Source organism: Bos javanicus, chromosome 11 (assembly GCF_032452875.1).
Source record: "Bos javanicus breed banteng chromosome 11, ARS-OSU_banteng_1.0, whole genome shotgun sequence".
Lineage (NCBI taxonomy): Eukaryota > Metazoa > Chordata > Mammalia > Artiodactyla > Bovidae > Bos > Bos javanicus.
The window spans coordinates 68,400,461-68,422,833 of NC_083878.1; the positions used below are offsets into that span (position 1 = coordinate 68,400,461).

At 36.8% G+C, this 22,373-nt stretch overlaps 1 protein-coding gene across 17 annotated transcripts in view; it reads right to left on the reverse strand.

Annotated features, from left to right (window-relative positions):
- Positions 1-22,373, reverse strand: part of TIA1 (TIA1 cytotoxic granule associated RNA binding protein) — a 55,135-nt gene that overhangs the window by 13,411 nt on the left and 19,351 nt on the right. For 5 of the 17 annotated variants that reach the window (XM_061432905.1, XM_061432902.1, XM_061432904.1 and 2 more), the window contains 6 exons: positions 20,447-20,522; positions 14,322-14,430; positions 13,844-13,939; positions 13,660-13,744; positions 13,155-13,278; positions 12,167-12,312 (listed from right to left, as the gene is read on the reverse strand). In XM_061432905.1, the coding sequence (XP_061288889.1) occupies positions 12,167-12,312; positions 13,155-13,278; positions 13,660-13,744; positions 13,844-13,939; positions 14,322-14,430; positions 20,447-20,522 (636 nt within the window). Of the gene's footprint in view, positions 1-2,690; positions 6,131-8,627; positions 11,241-12,166; positions 12,313-13,154; positions 13,279-13,659; positions 13,745-13,843; positions 13,940-14,188; positions 14,431-20,446; positions 20,523-21,229; positions 21,296-22,373 lie in introns of those variants that run through there. The other 12 variants (XM_061432911.1, XM_061432908.1, XM_061432910.1 and 9 more) reach the window with 7 other exon arrangements.

Genomic DNA, 22,373 nt, shown 5'->3' on the forward strand with positions numbered 1-22,373 from the left:
ATCTGCTCCTACCAGGCGATTGTACCACTTTTTTTTTTTTTTGCTATGGCAAGAGTGCTCTGGACAACTCTGCTGGTACTGGAAGGCACAGACAATTCTAGGGCTGGTCATGGCTAGATTAGGCCTGAGTGAGTCCTGTTTCTGAGTAGAATTCCATCCGTCATTGATGCAAGTCTTAGATTTTATATATTTTTAGCAACGTCGGCTGCGATTTAGTGTTTTGTCAAGGGAGTGTTGTCCACCAAAGTATTCGCTGTTTCTATCACTTGTGTGTTTGTATCAAGTTATCTTTTCTCCCTTAATTATACTCTGACGTATTACTTGAACGTTTTCCCTTAGAAGGGGTTGGAATTGAGATAATGGAGTTCCGGCATGACCTAGTTTTGGTCCATGGAATTGCAGAATAAATCTACATACTCTTTGTTGACAATAGCTGCTGAGTACAAATGTGTTAAGGGTGAGGCTTGTATGTACTGGAAAACCCCGAAATGAGATTTCCTGCACCTTTAGCCTTCATCCTGCTACTTATTAATTGTTGCACTGTGGACTGGTCACCTGAGAACTGTCAAATGAAATAATATGAATAAATAAAAAGGTGAGAGTTGTGTTTGTTATATTCAGGGACTTACTGAGGACTGTAGTCAATGAGATAGTCTCTCAGCTCTGAGGAAGTGATGTGAAGAGGTTAGTGGGGGAGGTTAGCACATGTATGATTTTGGAGAAGGGGTATGTGCATCAAGCACACGTTGGTAGAGGGGTGCTTCTGGTGACAAAGCACAGGTATATTAGTTAATGATTTTAGTGTTTTGCTAAGTATGGAAAGATGCAGGAAACTAGGTTCATAAAATCTGAAAATATCCATATGATGTCCTATTCTCCCAATTTTTCCAGAGCACAGAGTGCCTTGTTTCTGATCTCCACCCTGAACTCCCTTCAAGGTGTGTTGAAGGTCAGTGACTGCAGTGGCTAATAACTTAATCCTTACAGAGCCAGATGGTGAGTGGCATTCTTTAGCTGGCAGAATCTTAGTCTTCTTAACTATTAATAAGAGAAGGGGTCCCTTCCGTGATTAAGATTTGATATGTTGTTTCCTAATCTGGAGGTAAGGGGGAGAAGGGCACATTTTTCCTTTTCCATGAAATTTTTCCAATTTTGTCTTTCCATTTCAAGTTTTAAAATGATCATCAGAATATCCTGGATCAGGACTTCCCTGGCTGTCCAGTGGCTAAGAATCTGCCTTCCAATATACAGGGGAAGTGGGTTAAATCTCTAATTAGGAAACTAAGATCCCACATATGGAGGGACTAAGCCCCTGCACTGCAACTACTGAACCCACACGCCCTAGAGCCCATGCACCACAAGAAAGAAGCCCACAAACCACAACTAGACAAAGTCCATACTATACAATGAACAGCCTGTGCAGCCAAAAAAAAATTTTTTTTAAGTATATCCTGGATCATCTAAATGACCACCTATTAATACAGTGGGGTTTCAACGTCTGGTTGTGTTTATGATTATATTAGTGCCAAGTGGTTACACAAAACAGTTGTTCTCAGCTGGGAGCACTGCTTATACATCTAGTAGATGCCATAGGTGTTGAAGATCCTCCAATGCACAGGACATCCCTTACAACAAAGAATTATCTGGACCAAAATGTTAATAGTGTCACAATGAAGAGACTCTGTTGTAAAGAGAGAGTGTTTAAAATTTTTTTCCAATGGAATTGCCCAAATGCATCCTAAGAGACCTGTGGGTTTTCCAGCTGATACACATTATGTTTCAAACAACCTCATTCTAAAAGAGGTTTCTTTCTTCCAAGCCAGGCATGCTGGGTTCTTCAATTCCTTCTTCAAATAAGGGCTTTATACAAATAAGGGCCTTCTTTATTTCAGTATGCTAATATTTTTTTACCCACTTAATTCTCTCATTGTTTTTATAGTATTTTTCTAATTGTCATAGGTTTGGGATTTTTATTTTTCTTTCTTCTTTGGCTCTCCTGGGTCTTCATTGCAGCGTGTAGGCTTCTCTTGGGGAGCACAGGCTCTAGAGTGGATGGACTCAGCAGTTGCAGAGTGTGGGTTTAGTTGCCCCTAGGCATGTGGGATCTTAGTTCCCTGATCAGGGATCAAACCTGTGTCTCCTGCATTAGAAGGTGGATTCTTAACCACTGGACAACCAGGTAAGTCCTGGAAATACTTAATTAATAAGGTAATAGTAGATAACCTTGTCTTCCTGACCTTAAGAATGTTTCTAGTTTCTCCATTTGCATGAGCCTAGCTTTCACTCTAATTATACTTAGTTAAGAAAGATGTCTAGTTCAAAAATATTGTTTCCAAAACTTCCTCTATAACTTTCAAAGATAAATGTTATCTTTTTCCTGCAACTTGCTTCTGTCACTTAACATAAGATACTATGATCATATTTCTTTAAAAATATATATTTTTTGGCTGTACTGGGTCTCGTTGCTCCGAGGGCATTTCTCTAGTTGTGGTGAGTGGGGGCTTCTAATTGTAGTGCACAGGCTTCTCATTGCGGTGGCTTCTCTTGTAGTGGAGCACAGGCTCTAGGTGCATGGGCTTCAGTAGTTATTTATTATTCAATTTGCAATCACTATGTCTAAAAGTCCTTGGAGGTCAAACGGACAAAGGACATAAACAGAAAAGTCACAGAAAAGAAACACAAACAACCAATTACCATGGGAAAAAAATCACTAACTTTACTTGCAATCAGGGAAATAGAAGAGATCATTTTACATGTCTCAGATTGGCAAAAATGAAAGCTTAATAACAATCAGCATTGGTAAAAGCCGGGCAAATGGGTGCTTTCAGACATTTTTGGTTGGAGTGTAAAATGATACAACTTTTAAGAGGGCAATTTGACAATATGTATCATACAATTTTTACACTTTAAATTCTTTAATCCATCTCTCAATTCTAAGTTTCCTAGAGAAATAGTACACACATGCACACAAACACATTCTTGAACTGCTGTTCCAGTTTTTTTTATATAAAACAGAGGTATTTTTTTGTTGTGTATTTCCAAATGGGTGAACAGTAGAGGTTTTGTTTTTGGTGATCATTTACTTACCTTTGTGATTTATTCATAATTTATTGTCTTGAGATGTTAAAAAAATTATTGCTTTCTTAAATCTATCTGCTCCTTCCTCTCTGCTTCCTTTTCTCTACAGCCCACTAAATCAGGAAGGCAGTCTGCACTGAACATCTCCACCTCCCACTCCCTAACCTACTGCATCCACATTTTGTTCCTACTGTTTCACTGAAAGTGTTAGTTTTTAAAGTCACCAGTTACTTCTTTATTGCTAAATCCAGTGAACATTTTTCCCCTCTGCCACCCTTGACCCTTGACTACTATTTCCTTGAGTGGTTTCCTTCCTGATCTCTGCAACATTATTGGCCTTCAGTATTTCTCCCCTGTCAGGCAGCTCTTCCTCATTCTCCTTTGCAAGCTTAGCTGTCTCTGCCCCCTTCCATACAGATAGACCTAAGAGTTCTGTCCTCAGGCCTCTTCTCACTCTACTGTCTCTCTGGGTGACTGCCACTCCTCGGGTTGAACTACCACCTAAATGCTGATGACTCCCATCTCTACTCCAGTCTGGATCTCCCTTCCAAATTCTACAACATTGTCTACTGGATATTTCTACCTGAAATGTCTTACGTGCCTACACCCCACATTTTGGAAGGTAGATCTCATAGAATTGGCCCTGGTGTGGTCCTTTAGTTTTAGCTCTTATTACCTCACGCCCAGTATTTTATCAGCACACAGCAGAGAGCCATTTGTTTAAAATGAAATTGAGATAATTAAATTAATTAAATGATCTACTACCTACAGGGTATCTATACAGCACTGAAAGAAAACAGTCACCAACTTTTAATGGGGAACACAGGTTTTAAAGATATAATCGCATAAATACATAATTTAAAATTATGACAGATGTTCTAAAGGGAAACTATAAGATGACGTGAGAGGCTCCTGATTTAGATTGTGGGTAGAGAAAGGAAGAAGTTTTAGAGGAAGAGACATTTAAGTGGAGAGCTGAAGACAAACAGCAGACAGACAAAAGGCATTCACACGGCAGGGTTCTGCAATGGGAGTTCTGATCCCCAATCCACTCTGCTATGCCTTGCTTTGTAAAGCATTTCACCTGTGCCAGCTGGCTCACTATTAGGCTCTGCCAACAGAGGGACCTAGAGGAACATGCAAGGCAATGACAGGAAGGAATGTTCCTTATGGGTTCTGGTTCAATCTTTGTATTCAGTGTGCAATCCAATGGATCGGTGTACAGAAGACCCAGGGGTGCTCCCCTCAGTGGTTCTCTGGACCTGCCCCTGCTGCACCCTCAGGCTACACTTTTCCTCACTTGCAGCTGCTTCTATAGCAGCTTTGGGTGCACCAGCCTGTAATACCCTCAAAGGCTGACAGATAAAATACAGGACACCCAGTTAAACGTGGATTCCAGTTAAACATCATGTAACTTTTAGTTTGTTTCATGTAATATTTGGGACTGTGCTTTCACTTGCTAAATCTGGCAACCCTAGCTCCCTCACCTGGTGGACCATTTCTGAAGATCAACTCTGGCCAATAGTAGGCAGCTTCTAAGGAACAGGTCTGGCCCACACCTTCTGGCATGTTTCTTACCAGGCTGCAGGTTCCTGCGATAATCAATAATCAAGCCCACTTTGAAGAGGTTAGAAACTTCAAGTGCTCTCCTAAACCCTTAGCACTGTCCACTCTGCTCAGAAGTAGTATCTTTTTTTTTTTTTTTCACTTGCAATTTTTGCACTCCTTCTAGGGGTTAACCATTTTTCACTGTTTACACTAAAATTTCCCTTTTCAAATTTTAGTGGTGGTCTCTGTATCCTGATGGGATTCTGATATATAAAGTGGCTTGTGTGAAGTTGGGTAAACACAGACTACTTTAGAAGACAACTGCAGGCTGTATTAAAGATTTTGGTCGTTGTTTTTCAGTTTCTCAGTTGTGTCAGACTCTTTGTGACCCCATGGACTGCTGCATGCCAGGCTTCCCTGTTTGTAACCATCTCCCACGTTTGTTCAAACTCATGTCCACTTAGTCAATGACGCCATCCAACAATCTCATCCTGTTGCCCCCTTTTCCTCCTGCCCGCAATCTTTCCCAGCATCATGGTCTTTTCCAGAGATTTTAGATTACATCCTAAATATAATCTGAAGCAAAGACTTTCAAGAAGGGAAGAGTCATGATCAGATCTACATCTATGAAAGATTCCTTTGGGCTTCTGATTCTGGCAGAAAGGTTAGTAGTCTGGTACCTGGATCTTTACCCTTCTCCTGGAAACCACAGGGAGCAATAAGGAAAACCTATGACCACCAACTCCCACAAACAGTATCTTAAGTGAAGCCAGAGATACAGAGAAAACTTGACACATTGAGAAGAAGTGTGGTACTGGATGGGAGGCCAACTGAGTTTTGTGGGGGAAGGACAGGGAGTGAGGAGGGGGCCAGTAGTGGCAGACCTCAGAAATCACTTGCAAATATTCAGTCTGAGAGCCAAACCGTGAGTGGAGCCAGCTGTCAGAAGGACTGAACTAGTATGTGAGTACTGGAAGAGGCAGGGAGGGAAGATGTGTTAAGTGCCTAAAAGATCCAGAGGAGATGTCTTTCAGAAAGCAAGTTAGGGGATCTCCTTGAAGACAAGAGTTTTGTCACTTAATGGAGCACATGAAGCAATCAAGGGTGCTCAGCTGGCACAGAACTTCTGAACAGGGCCTCATCCCAGAGAGGAACCATGTCTACAGTTTTAAGCAGACAATTCATTGTAGCCACAGAGAAGGGAGGTAAGAAACCCTGACAGGTTCTTTCCCCTTCATCCTCCTGCTGGTACTTGGTCTAGAAAAAACCAACCATTTCAAATATGAATAAACAGAAAGATGTAAGCACAGCATTTGTACCAAGACACTGTAATTAAAAATAAGAAAGACAGCAAAACTTACCCAGAGTTTCCCCGGAGAAAACTCACAAGAAAATGTTCCCATAAAGCAGTTGAAAATAATACACTGACATTCCAATGTAAATTTTAAAAATCTAATGAAGCAAATGCAGCTAAGAAATGTAAGAATTCAGGGAAGAGCTGTCCCTAAAGTGAAACAGAAATTGGTAGAATTTAGGAAACAGAAAAAAAATTTTTTCCCCCCAGAAATGAAGGTTACATTAAAGGAACACAACTGAGTCAGGATACCACAGGAAGCACATTAAGGAACAGAGATTAGAGATGAGAAACGCAGGGACTTCCCTGGCGGTCCAATGGTTAAGACTCCACGCTTCCAAAGCAGGGGACGCGGCTTCGATCTTTGGTCAGAGAACTAAGATACCGTATGTCACGGTGCCAAAAAAAAAAAAAAAAGCAAACGAAAAGATAATTAAGAACAAATGACAGAAAGTGATGACAGGCAGAGGAAATCCAACATACAACTGGAGTTGCCAGAGAAAACCAAAGCAGTGGAATAGTACAAATATTTATGAATATAATTCAGGAAAACAAGAAATATTAGCTTGGTGCATGTACTTGGCTCAGGGAATGTTTCTTTTCTTACACAATGTTTTCCCTGGCTTGTCTCTTCCCATTTGCCTGATTTTCCAGTATTTAGTCTTTTCACATTCTCCATAGTTCTGTGAAGCTTCTCATAATACACAGCTCGACCTCTAGAGAGCCTTAAGTCTGGCCTGCTGACCATCAATCTGGATTGGCTGCCAGGTCTCTTCACAACTGTAATCCTAGGACTTCCTATTATCTCACTCCTGTTTGATCCTGTTTCTAGATACTACATTGTATTTTTTTCCATGACTTGTTCTGATGGAGTTTATCCAGTTTTTCCCTGAGAATCAGTCTTCTATGAACTTACATATCTAGTCTTTATTCTATTGTGACCCATGACCATAATTCATTTACACTTCTAAAGATAGTGCCCCACTGATTCCTAGGTTCAATGTTGTCATTGGGTATTTTTCTTAATCCTTTTTCTATCTGGTAAATTTTAGGATGGGCCCCTTACAGGCCTGGCATCCTAAAATTTTATAGTGGTATGGCTTCACATGAATCTTTCCTATTTATTGTACAAACTCAACATTAGCCTTTCTTCAACCTTTAAACTCAAAAAATCATCAGGGAAATTTCCCTTTATTTAATAAATTCCACCCACTCGCCTATTTTCTGTTTTCTTCTTGGAACACTTATTGATTTTATATTATAAACCTCCTGAATTGATCCATATTTATTTTTTCTACTTTTGATTTCTGTTCTAGGACATCTCCTTGTCTTTTAATACTCCCACTGAATTTATTTATTCTCATTTCTTGTTGTGACATTTTATTAGGATTGTTCTAATTTCTTGAATACAGTGTGAGTTTTCAGATTCTTGAGAGCTGCTTTTTATTTAGCTCTACCTTTTGCAGTCAAAGTTTTTCTCAATTTCTGGTGACCTTTGGCTGACTTCATTGAAAAGTGAAGCACTAAAAACCTGTTTGGAAGGTTTGTGTACATGGGTAGGGCTTACTGGTCAACACACTCCACTCTAAGAGGATTGGTGGCCAGTTACTTTTTGGTTTTGTTGTTCAGTTGCTCAGTTGTGTCCGACTCTTTGCGACCCCATGGACTACAGCGTGCCAGGATTCCCTGTCCTTCACCACCTCCTGGAGTTTGCTCAAACTCATGTCCACTGAGTCGGTGAGGACCTTCAAATATCAGCATGTGTCTTTTCACTCCAGAGCAGCTTAGTATTTCCACAGTAGGAGCCTCTAAATCTTGCATGTTTAAGTATGGTTATTGGTCTTCTAGAGCTGAAAACAGATAAGCTAGGGATCTCATTTATCTAGTATATAAATCTGCTTAACTCCTACTTTCTGTGCAGTAACTCATTTAAGCATATTAACCCTGAGTCAAAAATCTACTTTTTCCTTTTTTAGGTGAATTACTATTAGAATAACTTCGGCCTCCAACTTCAGAGGCCATAGGGTAAAGTACTACTCAACTGAGACTCATTCATATACATTTTACTCAAGGTTCTTAAAATTTGTTGTTTTAGAGGTATGTTCTTCAAGTTCTAAACAGTCAAAATGTAGTCACTGGAAAAAATGCAATAATCCTGTACACAAAGAAGATTTTGTGTTTAGAAATCATCACTCTTTCATTGAAAGGGTTTGCTCTTTATTTCCTACAAACACAGTTTATTTTTCCAATTCAACTGTAACCTCAAGAGCACCCTGTATCTCTTGGTAAACTCAATTCTAATTCTCTATGCAAACTAGTCCTTATCAACCGCCTTTTCCAAAGTAATAGAACTCTTAACACACATACAAAAGGAAGCTAAGCAAGCACAGAAACAAAACAAGAATAAAACTAGAATGTGAATCTCATTTTCAACAGGGAGAGAATATCAACAAGGAAAATGAGATCCTGATTTCATATAATAAGTTTTCTACAGCAATTCTTTGCAGTATCCCAATGCAAAGCATGGTTTCTGAAATAAGATTAAAAAGAAATATAACAAATACCTGAGTGAATATAACAATATGGCTAGACCAAAAAGAAAAAAAAAATCTCACACACAATAATCACTGCAAGAAGATCCCAAAGGTTATAGAAAACATAAATGAACTTTAATATCCAAACAGTCAGGGCAAAGAATACTGGATTAATGAACCCCTTAAGTGTGAACCACTTCAGGTTCTTTACAGTACCAGATGTATTTTAAAGTAAAATCTGAATGCATATTGCAGAGAAAGAATTCATTTTAAAAACTGTAATTTCCTTACTGGATACTAATACCAGTATGATTTTTAGACTGTTAATTTTTAAAATGATTTAACACTGAGAATAAGATTTAAAGCAAAGTCAGCAATGTTCCTGAATTGCAAATGTGTTCAGTAGTAACCCTTTGAGTAATACTACTTTCTTCTCAAAAAGTAGTCTGTACATTTTAGAATTGTGCAATAAAAAAATATTGGCTAATAAAAAGTGTTATTACTTGAGATAGTCAAAATGAAAGGAAAACTACACTTTTGCTTAGATTATTTATGCCCAAATAATTTACCCTGCAGTCCACAGATGTACAGGACATAAAATTTTTTTGAATAAGAGAAAAACAACGAGGGTCCTAAAACAGGAACATAAACCAGAAGAATCTAAAAACAGCATCCTATTGTTTCATTTTTTGAGTATTTCATTTAAGCTGCTTTTGGTTGCATGCCCTGATCTGTAGAAGTTAACAAGGAAATAAAATTTCCAAGTGTTTACAACTGCATAGAATTGAGCCCCAGAGAATTATACATTTATGAGCTGTCTTTCCTGGGCTCTGGTTTACTAGAGTATTGGCTTAGAGACCAGTTCAGGCTCCTATGCTGCTACCTGGAGAATACAGGCTAGGAATCTCTTAAGATTCCACGGGCCTTTTCTGTTCCTAAACAAAATACCGGGAGCTCTCTGGTCTTAAAAAGAACAACCAAGCATCCAAATAGGTATAGTGGGGATCCTTTTCCTTTGTGAGTCAAACAGGAGAGTTTGTGACTTTTACTGAAAACAAAATAAAACAAAATCTCCCACTATTGTTCTAAGAGACTCTGAAATGTACTAGAAATTTCAAAACTAGAACAATGCCATCACAGATTAAACTTCTTAATGCTTGGAGCCAACCCAAAATAAAACTGGGAACTCCAGGAAAACAGGTACCAAAAGAATCAAAGTAATGATTGCACTGAGGCTTCTCCTCTTCAAAGGCTGTTTAAGGAGGTAGGATTTCAAGGGTTTTTGTTATTTTTTTGTTGTTGTTTATCTTTTGGCCTCTGAACATTTAAAAAATGCTTCGCCCGGCTGGTCATTCAGGCTAATTTTGGAGTTCACAAGGAACCACCATGCCTGACCTAAGGATATTCTACAGTTTCACAGCTATCATTTGTACATTAAAATCAAGTTGATTTACTCTTTTTGAGTAAATGTAACTAGAATATGGCAAATTAATATATTTTTTTACATACAACTTTGTGTCTCAAAATTCTTGAAAAACAAGAGCTGATGACTTTGTATTCAAAGACTACCAAAGTGTGTATTTCATATTCACATGCAAACAAAACTTTATAAATCTCCTGTCGACTGCATGATGCCTTTAAGGATGAAATGACATACAAAGTTTGGTAACTGTGCAAAATATTAAATTGCTAAAACATTTTACATAATGAAATAATACATGTAATTATAGAAGTTGACATATGAAATTAACATGGGTTCATAAGAACTTATCACATTTCAGAGATTTTCTTTAGTAAGTTTTTGTTTTTATAATTCCTGGTACACAGCAAAGTTTATCACAGAAGATAAAAACCCTTTTAAACAGATTCAACAGGGAATTCTTGAGGCACCTTCTCATATAAAACACAAGATGAATACAATTATCAATCCATCTGAGAAAAGTTTTCAATCTAAATGAACATCATTTTTTTTTCCATTTAAGTGTATTTTACAGAACTTTAATAAGGCAAGACAAATTTATGAAAAAATGTAGATACAAAAATGATGTAAACTAATAATTTATATTTAAAAACGGCAGAGGGAAACCGTGGCGATGGGACAGCTCAAACAATGTCTATTTCAAAAAAACCTAAAACAGAATTGTGCATTAGCTGAAGATTACAAAGAACTTCTAGACTCTGCACAGTTTTGGTTTTTCTTTTTTTTTTTTTACATCTTTATATTACATGTTTTAAATCATATCAGGAATGCAAACTAGAACTGCACACTACTTCAGTGGAAAAAAGTTCAACATTGTGCAATTTTCTGCCTCAATTTTAAAAAAAGTGGCAGCAATCCCTGCATTTGTATTTGAAACAAGGATCTGAGAATCTTTATCAAAAAAGGTAATGAAGGCAAAAATTGGCAGACATCCAGCATCTTGTTTCTTTTTAAAACAATGTGGATGATAAGTAATTTCATGATTGAAAAATGAATCTTTTAAATAAATACACTGTATCTGACATTTGCACTGACTGATTTGATAAATCTGTAAGTAAACAACGGCTTTACTACTCCCTGTAGCCTTAAGCCCCTGACTTTAGATTCTGGAGTCCTTTTTCACTGGGTTTCATACCCTGCCACTCGATACCCTGCAGGCTGATTAGGCATCATGCTGCCATTCTGTCCTGGAGGTGGCTGCACTCCATAATTTGGTCCCATCCATGGTGGAGAAGACTGTGTCTGACTGGTGGAGAATGTGAAAGAAGCAGAGGGGAAGGGAAATCCACTGATTAAAATAAAATGTAATGCCAAGAAGAAATTACACATATGTGGGAAATATCCTTTTTCTTAAGCCCAAATATAAGAATAATTGTTATGTCAGAGAAAGCAAAGGCAAAAGGTTTTTTCTTTTAAAAATAAGTATCCATGTAGCTTTAATGTGTATGGTTTAATTCTGTTAGTTTAACTACAGCTAAGAAAATACCCTTTATCTATAAACATTTATTCCCTTTGAACTCAGAAAAACTCATCTCTAATCTCAGAACTGTTCTCCTGGGGTTTGACATACATTGAACAAGCCACTGTCTGAAAGAATCTTGATCATCTGGTATAATACGGACTTGCATTTATATTACTCAAAGAAGAAATTAAAGTATCTATTAGTATATGTAAGCTTATATTTCAACATAAGATTAATTTTAAATAAAAACTGTAAAGTGTTTTTCAGAAATTTAAGTAAAATTACATAATTCAGGATGTATAAAGAAGCTTTTGTATAACAATGTATGAATAAACCCTTTTGCACAGGAAAAAAGCCTAATGAATAAAGCAACTAGGATCGAAATAACTGTATCCAAGAAAGGCCAGTGACCATTAGTCACATAAAAACCTTAACAACTATTAAGTTCCTATTTTCTTACTTAAATATTTGTTGAGTCATTCAAGCATTACCAAAGTGCTTATAATGCTGGTTATAAATCAAAGCAACACATTTGCAGGCAATTTTTAAAAGATATACACTTAAAACTATAAAGTAAAAAACTCTCTAAGTCCTTCAAAGGCTATGCTTTAGATAGAAGGCCACATTACCTGCTAATTACTTAAAATCTCTTCCTAAGTTCTTGACATTTTCAAAGGTTAATAATAAAGGAAAAGAACAAGTATGCTTACTTAAATCCTTGCTGGTTCCACGGCTGGCCATACATTCCATATGCAGGTACTTGCCAACCATTAGGCATATACTGGCCAATTTGTTGTGCATTCCCATACCACTGGCCCCACTGGCCGTAAGCTTGTGGATATCCAATTTGATTCTGCTATTAAACAAAGTTATAACAGATAATTTAGTATTATTTGAAATTATAGGTGCATATATAGTCCTTATATACCACAAATACATAACCATAACAGATAGGGTCATCATTACAATGAAAACTAAAGGATAAGCAAGAGTAAGTTGTCACTGCTAAAAAATAGCAAGGTCATACTGCTTCAACTCTACAGTGATGCTCTAAATGCCATATTCTTTGAGCCAGCAGGTAATGCCCTAGAAATAAATATTCAACTCAAGAGAACATTTAAGTGTTTTGTAAATTATCCATATGACTGTTTCCTTTAGATAAGGAAGATATGAAGACTATTCTTATATTCAGTTTACTTAAGAAAGTTATATAGTTTAGGATTTTCTCAATCCTATCTTGATGTTTCATTTACTATTTCCTCATAGACATGTTTGTGGGATCAAGTTTGAACTACTAGAGCTGCCTGGAAAAACAAAGGTGGCAAAATCTGGAAGAAAATGCCAAGGTCCTAAATATATTTATAGCTTTTGTTTCAACTGAACTCAAACATGCTTGTGAGTTCTCCAAATAGTATGTAAGTCTACTAAGAATTAGAAAAAAATTTAATACCCTGTCAGGTTTGTTAGAACATTTTAAAATCCAATGTGGTGTGAGTATGAGTCAGTTGAGGCAGTCACATTCATCATGTCACCACTGCATCCATGAACCATCACTCTGGAACTATAATATTATACATGTAGGAAGAGCCCCTATATGCCATCATTGTAGCTAGAAACATTAACAAGAAGCTTTAACAATTTCATTTAAATATACCTATTAGCCCAGCCATTACTTTGCAAAGTCAAGAACCCTCTCACCTGTTGCACAGGATTTATCATATCGAGAGTTTCTTTGCCCCAGTAGCATTTCACAACATGGCCTTCAATGGTAGTTCCATTAACAGAAACAATTGCATGTGCTGCACTTTCATGGGAATTGAACCTATTGAAAATAATATTAAGAATTACAATGATATTACAATTACAATGATATTACAATTACAATAATATTAAGAATTACAATATAAATTGTTTAAGGTACTTATAAATAAAACGTATTTGAAAAAATCAAACTGGGCCTGAGGTAAAACAGGAAGTTAATATAAGAGAATAAAATGGCCTATGTTTTCAGTTTTTGGAGAAAATTCTCTTAATAGAAAATGATTTGTCTTTGTATTGGAAGGAAGGAGTTATTGTGGCAAATTTAATAAAAGCTAGATTAATTTCTATTTCTTTATAACCAAAGAAAATTTTAAAGAAAACCACTAACTTAAAAGTTCAAAAATGATCTGGAGGTAAAAGTTTTTTTAAAAACCACACCTACCGAACAAAAGAATATCCTTTATCTGGAAAGACTCGAATTTCCATTATTTGTCCAAATGGTGAAAAAGTCTGACGCATTAGTTGTTCTGTTACACAAAAACCAAAACCGAATCGCATTAAAATCCTACCAATATCAAGTACTTTAAAATTAATCTTAAGATGCCACATAGGTAAGGTCCCCGCACCTGTCAGCCCCGAAGTGACGCCTCCACAGTACACAGTACAGTTGCTTGGACTGGACTGATTTACGACCTCATCATATGATAGCTGTTTGGTGTTTGCTGGGGAGAAAAGTTTAATATTTTTAGTTCACAAAATGTTCAGAAAGAGGAAAGCAATATTAACTATACTACTGTAATGGTAATATTTATCTTGATCAAAATGCTTGTTTAATACATATTACAATTTGATTGAGGATTAAACCTCCCCCAAGAATGTCTAAATATTATTCAGTATTCTCTAATTAATAGGAGACTTGACATTAGAGATATTACTTATTATTTATAATTACAAAAATGAAAACTAAGTACATTTTTGAACAGTAGTCTTGATTTGCTTCTCATCTATTTCTGCAATAAGTCTCCGGGAACAGCTCTAACATTTAAAATCTAGTGTTTTTTCCTCCAAAATTCCACATTTCCTTTTCTTCTCCAATACACCTACACTCATATGTACTCTTTGGAGCTGGAGGCTTTCGGGTTGCCCAGTTAGTTCTGATTTGTCTTCCACCAAGCCACTGGCCACCCATCTGTTGAATGGCGTTTTCGGCATCCTGTTCCACACAACATTAGAAATGACAAAGAAGCCACTATTAGTTGACGTTAAACAACTGTTTGCAAAAGAGAAAACTCATGGTTGCGTTCCACAAATGTTTTCTTAATGGAATACTTTATGATATTCACAATATATGACAGCTTTCCTAAAATACAATGGTGCTTTTATTTATTTTACAATGGCGCTTTTAAACTGTCTTTCTTTTACCTCATAAGGGCTTTTGGGAATTTTTAATCACCTGAAAGACGTGAACTGTCAAGTTCATGTAACAACCCAGACTATTATGGATGAAAATCTCACTTTATACAATCCAACAAGTTTTCAACAACAGCGTTTGGTTACTCATTCATCTTACAAGTAAATACTAAGCAGTCATCATGTTCTAGACAGCAGTTAACGTTAAGTGCTGGGAATACAGTCAAAGAGGCAGACACGGTCTCTGCTGCCATGGAGCTTCCATTTTTTGGAGGAGACAAATTAAGTAATTATTAGTTGTGGTAAGTGCCATGACAGAAACAAAAGGCTGAGAGCAAGAATATGCCATACTGAGATTCCTTAAAAAACTGGAAATAGAACTGCCTTATGACCCAGCAATCCCACTGCTGAGCATACACACCGAGGAAACCAGAATTGAAAGAGACACGTGTACCCCAAGGTTCATCGCAGCACTGTTTATAATAGCCAGGACATGGAAGCAACCTAGATGTCCATCAGCAGATGAATGGATAAGAAAGCTGTGGTACATATAGACAATGGAGTATTACTCAGCCATTAAAAAGAATACATTTGAATCAGTTCTAATGAGGTGGATGAAACTGGAGCCTATTATACAAAGTGAAGTAAGCCAGAAAGAAAAATACCAATACAGTATACTAACACATATGTATGGAATTTAGAAAGATGGTAACGATAACCCTGTATGCAAGACAGCAAGAAGACACAGATGTATAGAACAGTCTTATGGACTCTGTGGGAGAGGGAGAAGGTGGGATGATTTGGGAGAACAGCATTGAAACATGTATAATATCATATATGAAACGAATCGCCAGTCCAGGTTTGATGCAGGATATAGGATGCTTGGGGCTGGTGCACTGGGATGACTCAGAGGGATGGTATGGGGAGGGAGGTAGGAGGGGGCCTCAGGATGGGGAACACGTGTACACCCGTGGCAGATTCATGTTGATGTATGGCAAAACCAATACAATATTGTAAAGTAATTAACCTCCAATTAAATAAATTTATATTAAAAAAAAAATCTACCTTAGGGCAGCACGATTAGGGAAGGTCTCTTAGAAATGACTTTTAAGCTGAGGAAAAGGAGCTAGAAAAGTCAAAAAACCAGAGTGTTCCTGGTAGAGGGAAAACCACTGCAAAGTGTGTTAAGGCAGGCATGAGTTTGGTACACATCTAAAAGAAGCATGTGAAACACAACTAGTTTCACTGGAATCTAGTGTGCCAAAAGGAAAAGTGTGAGAAGAAAAAACTGATTATTTTAAGTAAGAGATTATCATGATCCAATTTATGTCTTAAGAAGACCATCCTTATGTTTTAAGGAGAACAGTTTGGGGAGATAGTAAAAAGACACTTTTTAAGACTAATATAATATTCAGATTAAAAAAGAATGTTGGTGACCAGGACTAATACAGTAGCAGTGATGTAATCTAAAGGAAGAGTCAACAGAATGGGGGTGGGGGGGCCGTGTGCACAGTAACTAAAAGGGCAGGAATCAAAGCCGATTCCCAGGTTCCTGCTTGGGCAGCAGGGAGGACAGTGCTAGCATTGACGGAAATGAGAAGTCTGGGAGGCAGTGGAGGAACAAGTTTGAGGAAGAAACGATTATTTAAGACACATTAAGTTTCAGATATATGTAAGACATCTAAACGAAGATAATTTGTTAGTTAAGTGTGAAGTAAATAGAGCTGCAGATATAAGGTTCAGAGCCATGAAGAAAGGCTGGAGAGAAAAGAGTGTCCTAGAATAGAGCCCTGAAAAACAGTAAAATGTGAAAACTGGATAAAGGAGAAATTGCGAGCTAAGGTGACTAAGAAGGAATAGCTAGTGATGAAGGAAGAAACCCACAACCATGTACTGTCCAGAGCCAAGCAAGCAGAAATCCATAGGTGAACCTGAAAAGAGTAGGCCTGGTATAGAGTAAAGAATAAAGCCAACTTAAGAGTAGACTGAAAAGGACGTGGGCTTCAGCTTTGGTTTGCCTACGTCAAATGTGGGCTTCACCTAGCACAAAACAACAGGTAAATTTAAGGCTAAAAGCTGTTAAGACACATAAAAAGGAAATGATTCTTCTTAAAAAAACAAATATTGCTTTCCACACTAACCAGTCTGAACTCTGTAAGATGTTTAATAACTATCTGCTGTTGGATGAACTGTGTCACTTAAATTTATATGAAGTCCATCCAGCCTCATAACTGTGAAAGTGACCTCAATGCATTTGAAATAGGGTCTTCGCAGGTATATTATTAAGATGTGGTCATACAAGTTAGGGTGGGCCCTTTTAAAGAAGGGCTGTTGTAAGAACATGAGAAGTTAATGAGGACACACACAGAGGAAAGAGGGTCATGTGAAGACAAAGGTAGAGACTGGAGTGATGCAGCTACAAGTCAAGGATGCCAAGGATTGCCAGTTACCACCAGAAACTAAAGAGGGAAGGAAGGATACTTCCAGCATCTTCAGATGGAGCATGGCCATGATGACAACCTGATTCTGGACTTCTATCCTCTAGAACTTAGAGACTCTTTCTATTACTCTAAGTCATTCAGCTACTTTGATACAGCAGCCCTAGAAAACAAATATAATTACATGCTCATATACAACTACAGGAAAGACTTCCTCCACTGTAACAGGAGGAAGAGGGAGAAGGTGAGAGCATTTAATGTAGGTTTGGTGGTAAAGCTGAGGGAATTTCTGTATGATAGCTTTTACTTTCTCATTTGAAGCTCAGGGTGATGATGGAGAAAAAGAGTGAGGAATATTTGAGAAGAAATGAGGGAGCATGAAACAGTTTTTCAAAGAACAGGAAATCAATTTTACTAGAGAAACACAGGTTTACAAAGACAGTACCATGTGTTTATCTATGTGTAACCGCTAAATTAGAAGTGAAACCAGCTGACTCAATTTCTCTATAGCAACACTCCGTTACTTCAGAGTAGGCAGGGAGGTATGTTCAACCAGTACTGGAGTCTGCCTAGGACACACAACACAGGAGAGGCAAGGGAGCCAGGGGCAACTGCAATCAGTGCTGTGGCACTTCTCAACACCAGGAATGCCTGCCAGTTACATAGCACAAATTTATAGAAACTAAAACATAAACTTGGGAAGATCAAATTGTATCACTTATTCAAAGTTATATACCTTTTGTGTGATGACTGTCAGGATTATAATCCATGTCTGGTAACTACAGAGGTCACACACAGACATCCTCTGCTATATCTGACTTCCATACTAACTATGCATTAAATAGTGACATATAGCAGGGTAATATATTCCATAATCCCAAATGCAAAAAAGTGAGTTTTTACTCCACCCAAAGACCTCAACCTGTATCACCAAGTATCACAAAACATTGACAACCTATTTATCAATCCTTTAAGGTAAATGTGGCTATCAAATTCATTGCATGAGGTATTCTTCTACCTTCCCTAAATATTATGCTGGGATTAACAGTAAAGCTTTACAAACTAGTTACTGTCTCATAGTTTTTGTTTTTTCATCTCCTTTTACACTTGGTAGATGGGACCATACATGACAGAGCTTTTACATCTTCATCTCTCAATATGCTTTACCATTTGCAATTTTTCTTCTAATATATGGATTTTTCCTGACCTCTTAGATTAATACCTGCTTCTTAGAAGACACTTTCACTTCATTAGAGGAAGATGATAGTTAGAATGTGATCGAAAGATACAATGCCTCTGTGTGAACAGCCGACACACAGTTACGGTGCATTCTACCTTCTTTTGCCTTAACTTAAAAGCCGTGTTAAGGACTTCCCAGGTGGCGCAGTGGACAAGAATCCGCCTGCCAATGTAGAGGACACGGGTTCGATCCCTGGTCCGGGAAGATTTCACATGCTGTGGAGCAACTAAGCCTGTGTGCCACACTACTGAAATCTGTGTGCTCGAGGGCCCGCAACAAAGAGTTGTGCCCCCACTCTCCACAACTAGAGAAAGCCCTCTCGCACCAATAAAGACCCAGCACAGACATTAATTAAACAAGAAAAAGGCCACGTTAACATTTTTAGGGCTGATTTTTTATTTGAAAAGTAAATTTTGAAAAAGTAAAACTGCTGCAAGCTGGCTGTTATAGTGAATATCTGGATAGGGAGGAATAACCAGACATTAGTTTCAATATAGGCAGACACAGAAACTAGAAAATATAAGATAATTTGACACTAGTTGGCATAACTGCAAACAGTTGTTTTTAAAAACTCGGAAGGAACTGGTACAATAAATGATGCTTATAAATTTCACCTAAAGTTATCAAGAAATGATACCTATTTCAAATACTCCCTTTACTAAAGAAAATCCTTTCTAAAATACATTTCATAGTATCAAAAATTTTAATGGCTCATTCTAAGGGACTCTTGCACAAAAAATACAGTATTTTTGCACTTATCACTGGCAAACAATCGTAACATAGAGGCAATACAATAAAATTAAAGGTTAATGGAGCCTCAGTATATAATCCAGGATTAATGCATATAAATTCTCCTACCATCCACCCCTATATTTTTAGAAGTGTGATATCTCTGCATTTAATTGTTTGGAACCTCGAGTTATCACACTAAAAAAACTATTTACTTGAATTAGTAATACATTTACAAGGTTCAAACTTCACATAGTACAGTACAGCTAGAAGTTTCTCGCCCTCCTGCCCATGTGCCTCTCATTACCTGCCCCACAAACAGGAAACCTTACAAGTTTCTTGTTAATCTCTGCAGGGGGAATGCAGGGGGAAAAGAAATCACCCCCACCCTGCCCCCTGCCACGCATACACATATAATGAGATCTCTTCTTTTTTACACAAAAAAGTTTTTTTACCTGACAATTTCCCATGGAAATCTTTCCATAACCAGTACTTACAGAGGTTCCTCATTTATTTTCCTTTTGTAAACACCACAGTATTACATTGTATGGAGAACATACCAAAGATTTTATCCAGCTGTCATATATGTAAGCCTTTCCTTCTCTATAACCGCCTTTCACCTCTCATTTGAGAAACTATGCTATCCTTCCTTTTCTCTGCAAAACTCAGAAACTTCAAGCCTATACAAATTCATGTTCAATAGTGTTTACTGAATGAAGGAAATGATGAGACATTTTCAAATACATTAATATACTCTTTTTAGAAAAATTCCCATCCACTGGAACATTTTATTAGTTACTTTTAAATTAACATGGGAATATAAAACAGAGAGAAAACAAATCAAATATATATGAGATACTCAATATCCGTCCTATCTTTGGATGATGATTTAAACACCTCTACTTTTTATATTCTGAAAACATTTTCTCAGTACTTTGCATGCTGCTGCTGCTAAGTTGCTTCAGTCATGTCCAACTCGGTGCGACCCCATAGATGGCAGCGTGCATCAGGGTGCTAAATACATGTGCTTAGCTGCTCAGTTGTGTCCAACTCTTTATGAGCCCATGGACTGTATAGCCTGCCAGACCCCTTTGTTCACAGGATTCACCAGGCAAGAATACTCGAATGAGTGGCCATTCCCTTCTCCAGGGGGTCTTCCCGACCCAAGGATCGAACCCCAGTCTCCTGCATTGCAGGGGATTCTTTACCATCTGAGCCACCAGCGAAGCCCAAGGTGCTAAATAAATGTTGACTAAATAACCAAACAGGAGAAAGAAGGTATCCTCTAGTAAGAGTACTAATTATCATGACATGAACAAATGGTAGATGACAGAAATGACTAATAATCAAAATGAAACGAACATTTTTGTTCTTTCTTCTTATATTGCACATGCACTTTTTATTGAGCTCACCCATTTGTTGAAAAAGGAGACAAAGCCATATCCCTTAGACTTTCCTGTCGCCATGTCTTTTACCACTCGGGCATCTCTGAAATCAGAAACAATCAGAAGTTTAGGTTTGCAAACTCTCCTCTGGATATCAAGCGAGAATTTCATACACAACTCATTTTCATGTTTCATCTTCATTAAAATGAACCTTTAATACAAATTTACCTTTTATTCTATAAAATTTATTATGTATTAGCAAATGAGGCTTAATTTTATAAACATGCAAATCAAAAACTTTAAATATATATGTATACATTTTACAGAAACTGCCTCCCACTTCAAAAAGTTTTTACATTTTTAAATATTAAGCATGGTAAAAGCAGCTATTCACATGAATTACTTAACTTATAGGGTTCACTGGCACACTAAATGAATGGCTTTCTTTAACCATGCAATTTATAATTTGCTATTTTACACTATATACTACCTAATCATTAAAAAATTAAAATAGAAAACTGGAAACTAAAAGAATGAAAAAGATGTATATTCCCTAAATCAATTAATTTTTTTCATTTTGTCAGATCAGTTCACACCCCCCTTCTGAACTATGGGTAAATTTTGAGAACTTGACATTTTCAGAAATGTTAAACTATTGAAGAAAAATACTAGACACACACTTTAGTCTTATTCTATATAAGAAAAGATTTTACACTAAATTCTAAAATAGCAATCATATAAGATTGATTGGAAACTACAAGATATAAAAGCAAAATTTTAAAAAGTCAGAAAGTAAAAAAGCACGCCAACATTTATCCACTGTGAACCGTAGCTTGTAGTTAGCCAGGGCAATTCTGTCCATTCTTCAGAGATACTCTGCAAAATAACCAGAGCCCTATTATTTGAGATTGAGTGAAAAACCCAGCCATGATAGCTAAAACTCCATACCTCAAAAAATTGGACTCAAATTGTGCTTCGCAGGCAATCTGCTTTTAAGTTAGCCAGGTATGTCACAATGCTTGTTCTCTCAGGACACATGAACAAAACAGGCACTTTCACAACAAAAACCCAAGTCAGAAAGCCATGCAATATAATTTTATATTAAAGTATACATAAGCATATTTTGATAAATTTAGGAGTGATTTATTAAGTGCTTAGGGTCAAAATGACAAAGAGGTGATGGTGAAAGAGGAAAACTAATGCAAGTCACTTCTCAATATGTAAAAATACTTATGGTACACATGCATTTAATTTGTTGCTGATTCTTTTCTACAGCAAAATCTGTTAGACTACCCTAAACTCAAGGAACAGGAAAAATTTAAGCTGTATAAATTAGGGAAAGAAAGTGCTGTAATTTTTATACCCAATATTTTAATAGGCCAACACTTACTACACAATTTTTATAAATCAAGCACTGTTGTAGAATCTACAGACAATACCTGACTATCATGAGAATCTCTCAATGTATGTATTTATCAATGTATCTCCTTTAATTAAAAAAAAAAAAATCAAGAAGTGATGCTACCAACTGAAAATGGTTCCTTCAAATTTAGAAACACTAACTCTTAGGATAACCTAAAGCTTAGACATTATCTCAACTGAAAATTATAAAACTTAAAGGTCTTATCAAGAAAAAAATCATATATACATCAGTAATCATAGTAGACTCTAAGAAAACCTACAGACTACAATTATGATACCAACATATTTAACAAAAAGAAATGATTGATTTTTGATTAAAAAGTAATGAAATTACTAAAATTTGGATGTCATTTAACTTACACTCACCAATTGTTAAACAATCTTCATCTTAACCCTAAACTAAATATCCACGCTTTCAGAAAAGCGACTTCAATCAAAATCTAAACATTTAATAATATAGCATTTAATCTGTTAAAATGTTAGAAAAGCCTTTTCTTCTTAAAGTTAAGTTTTACGAAATGTTAGCCTTGAT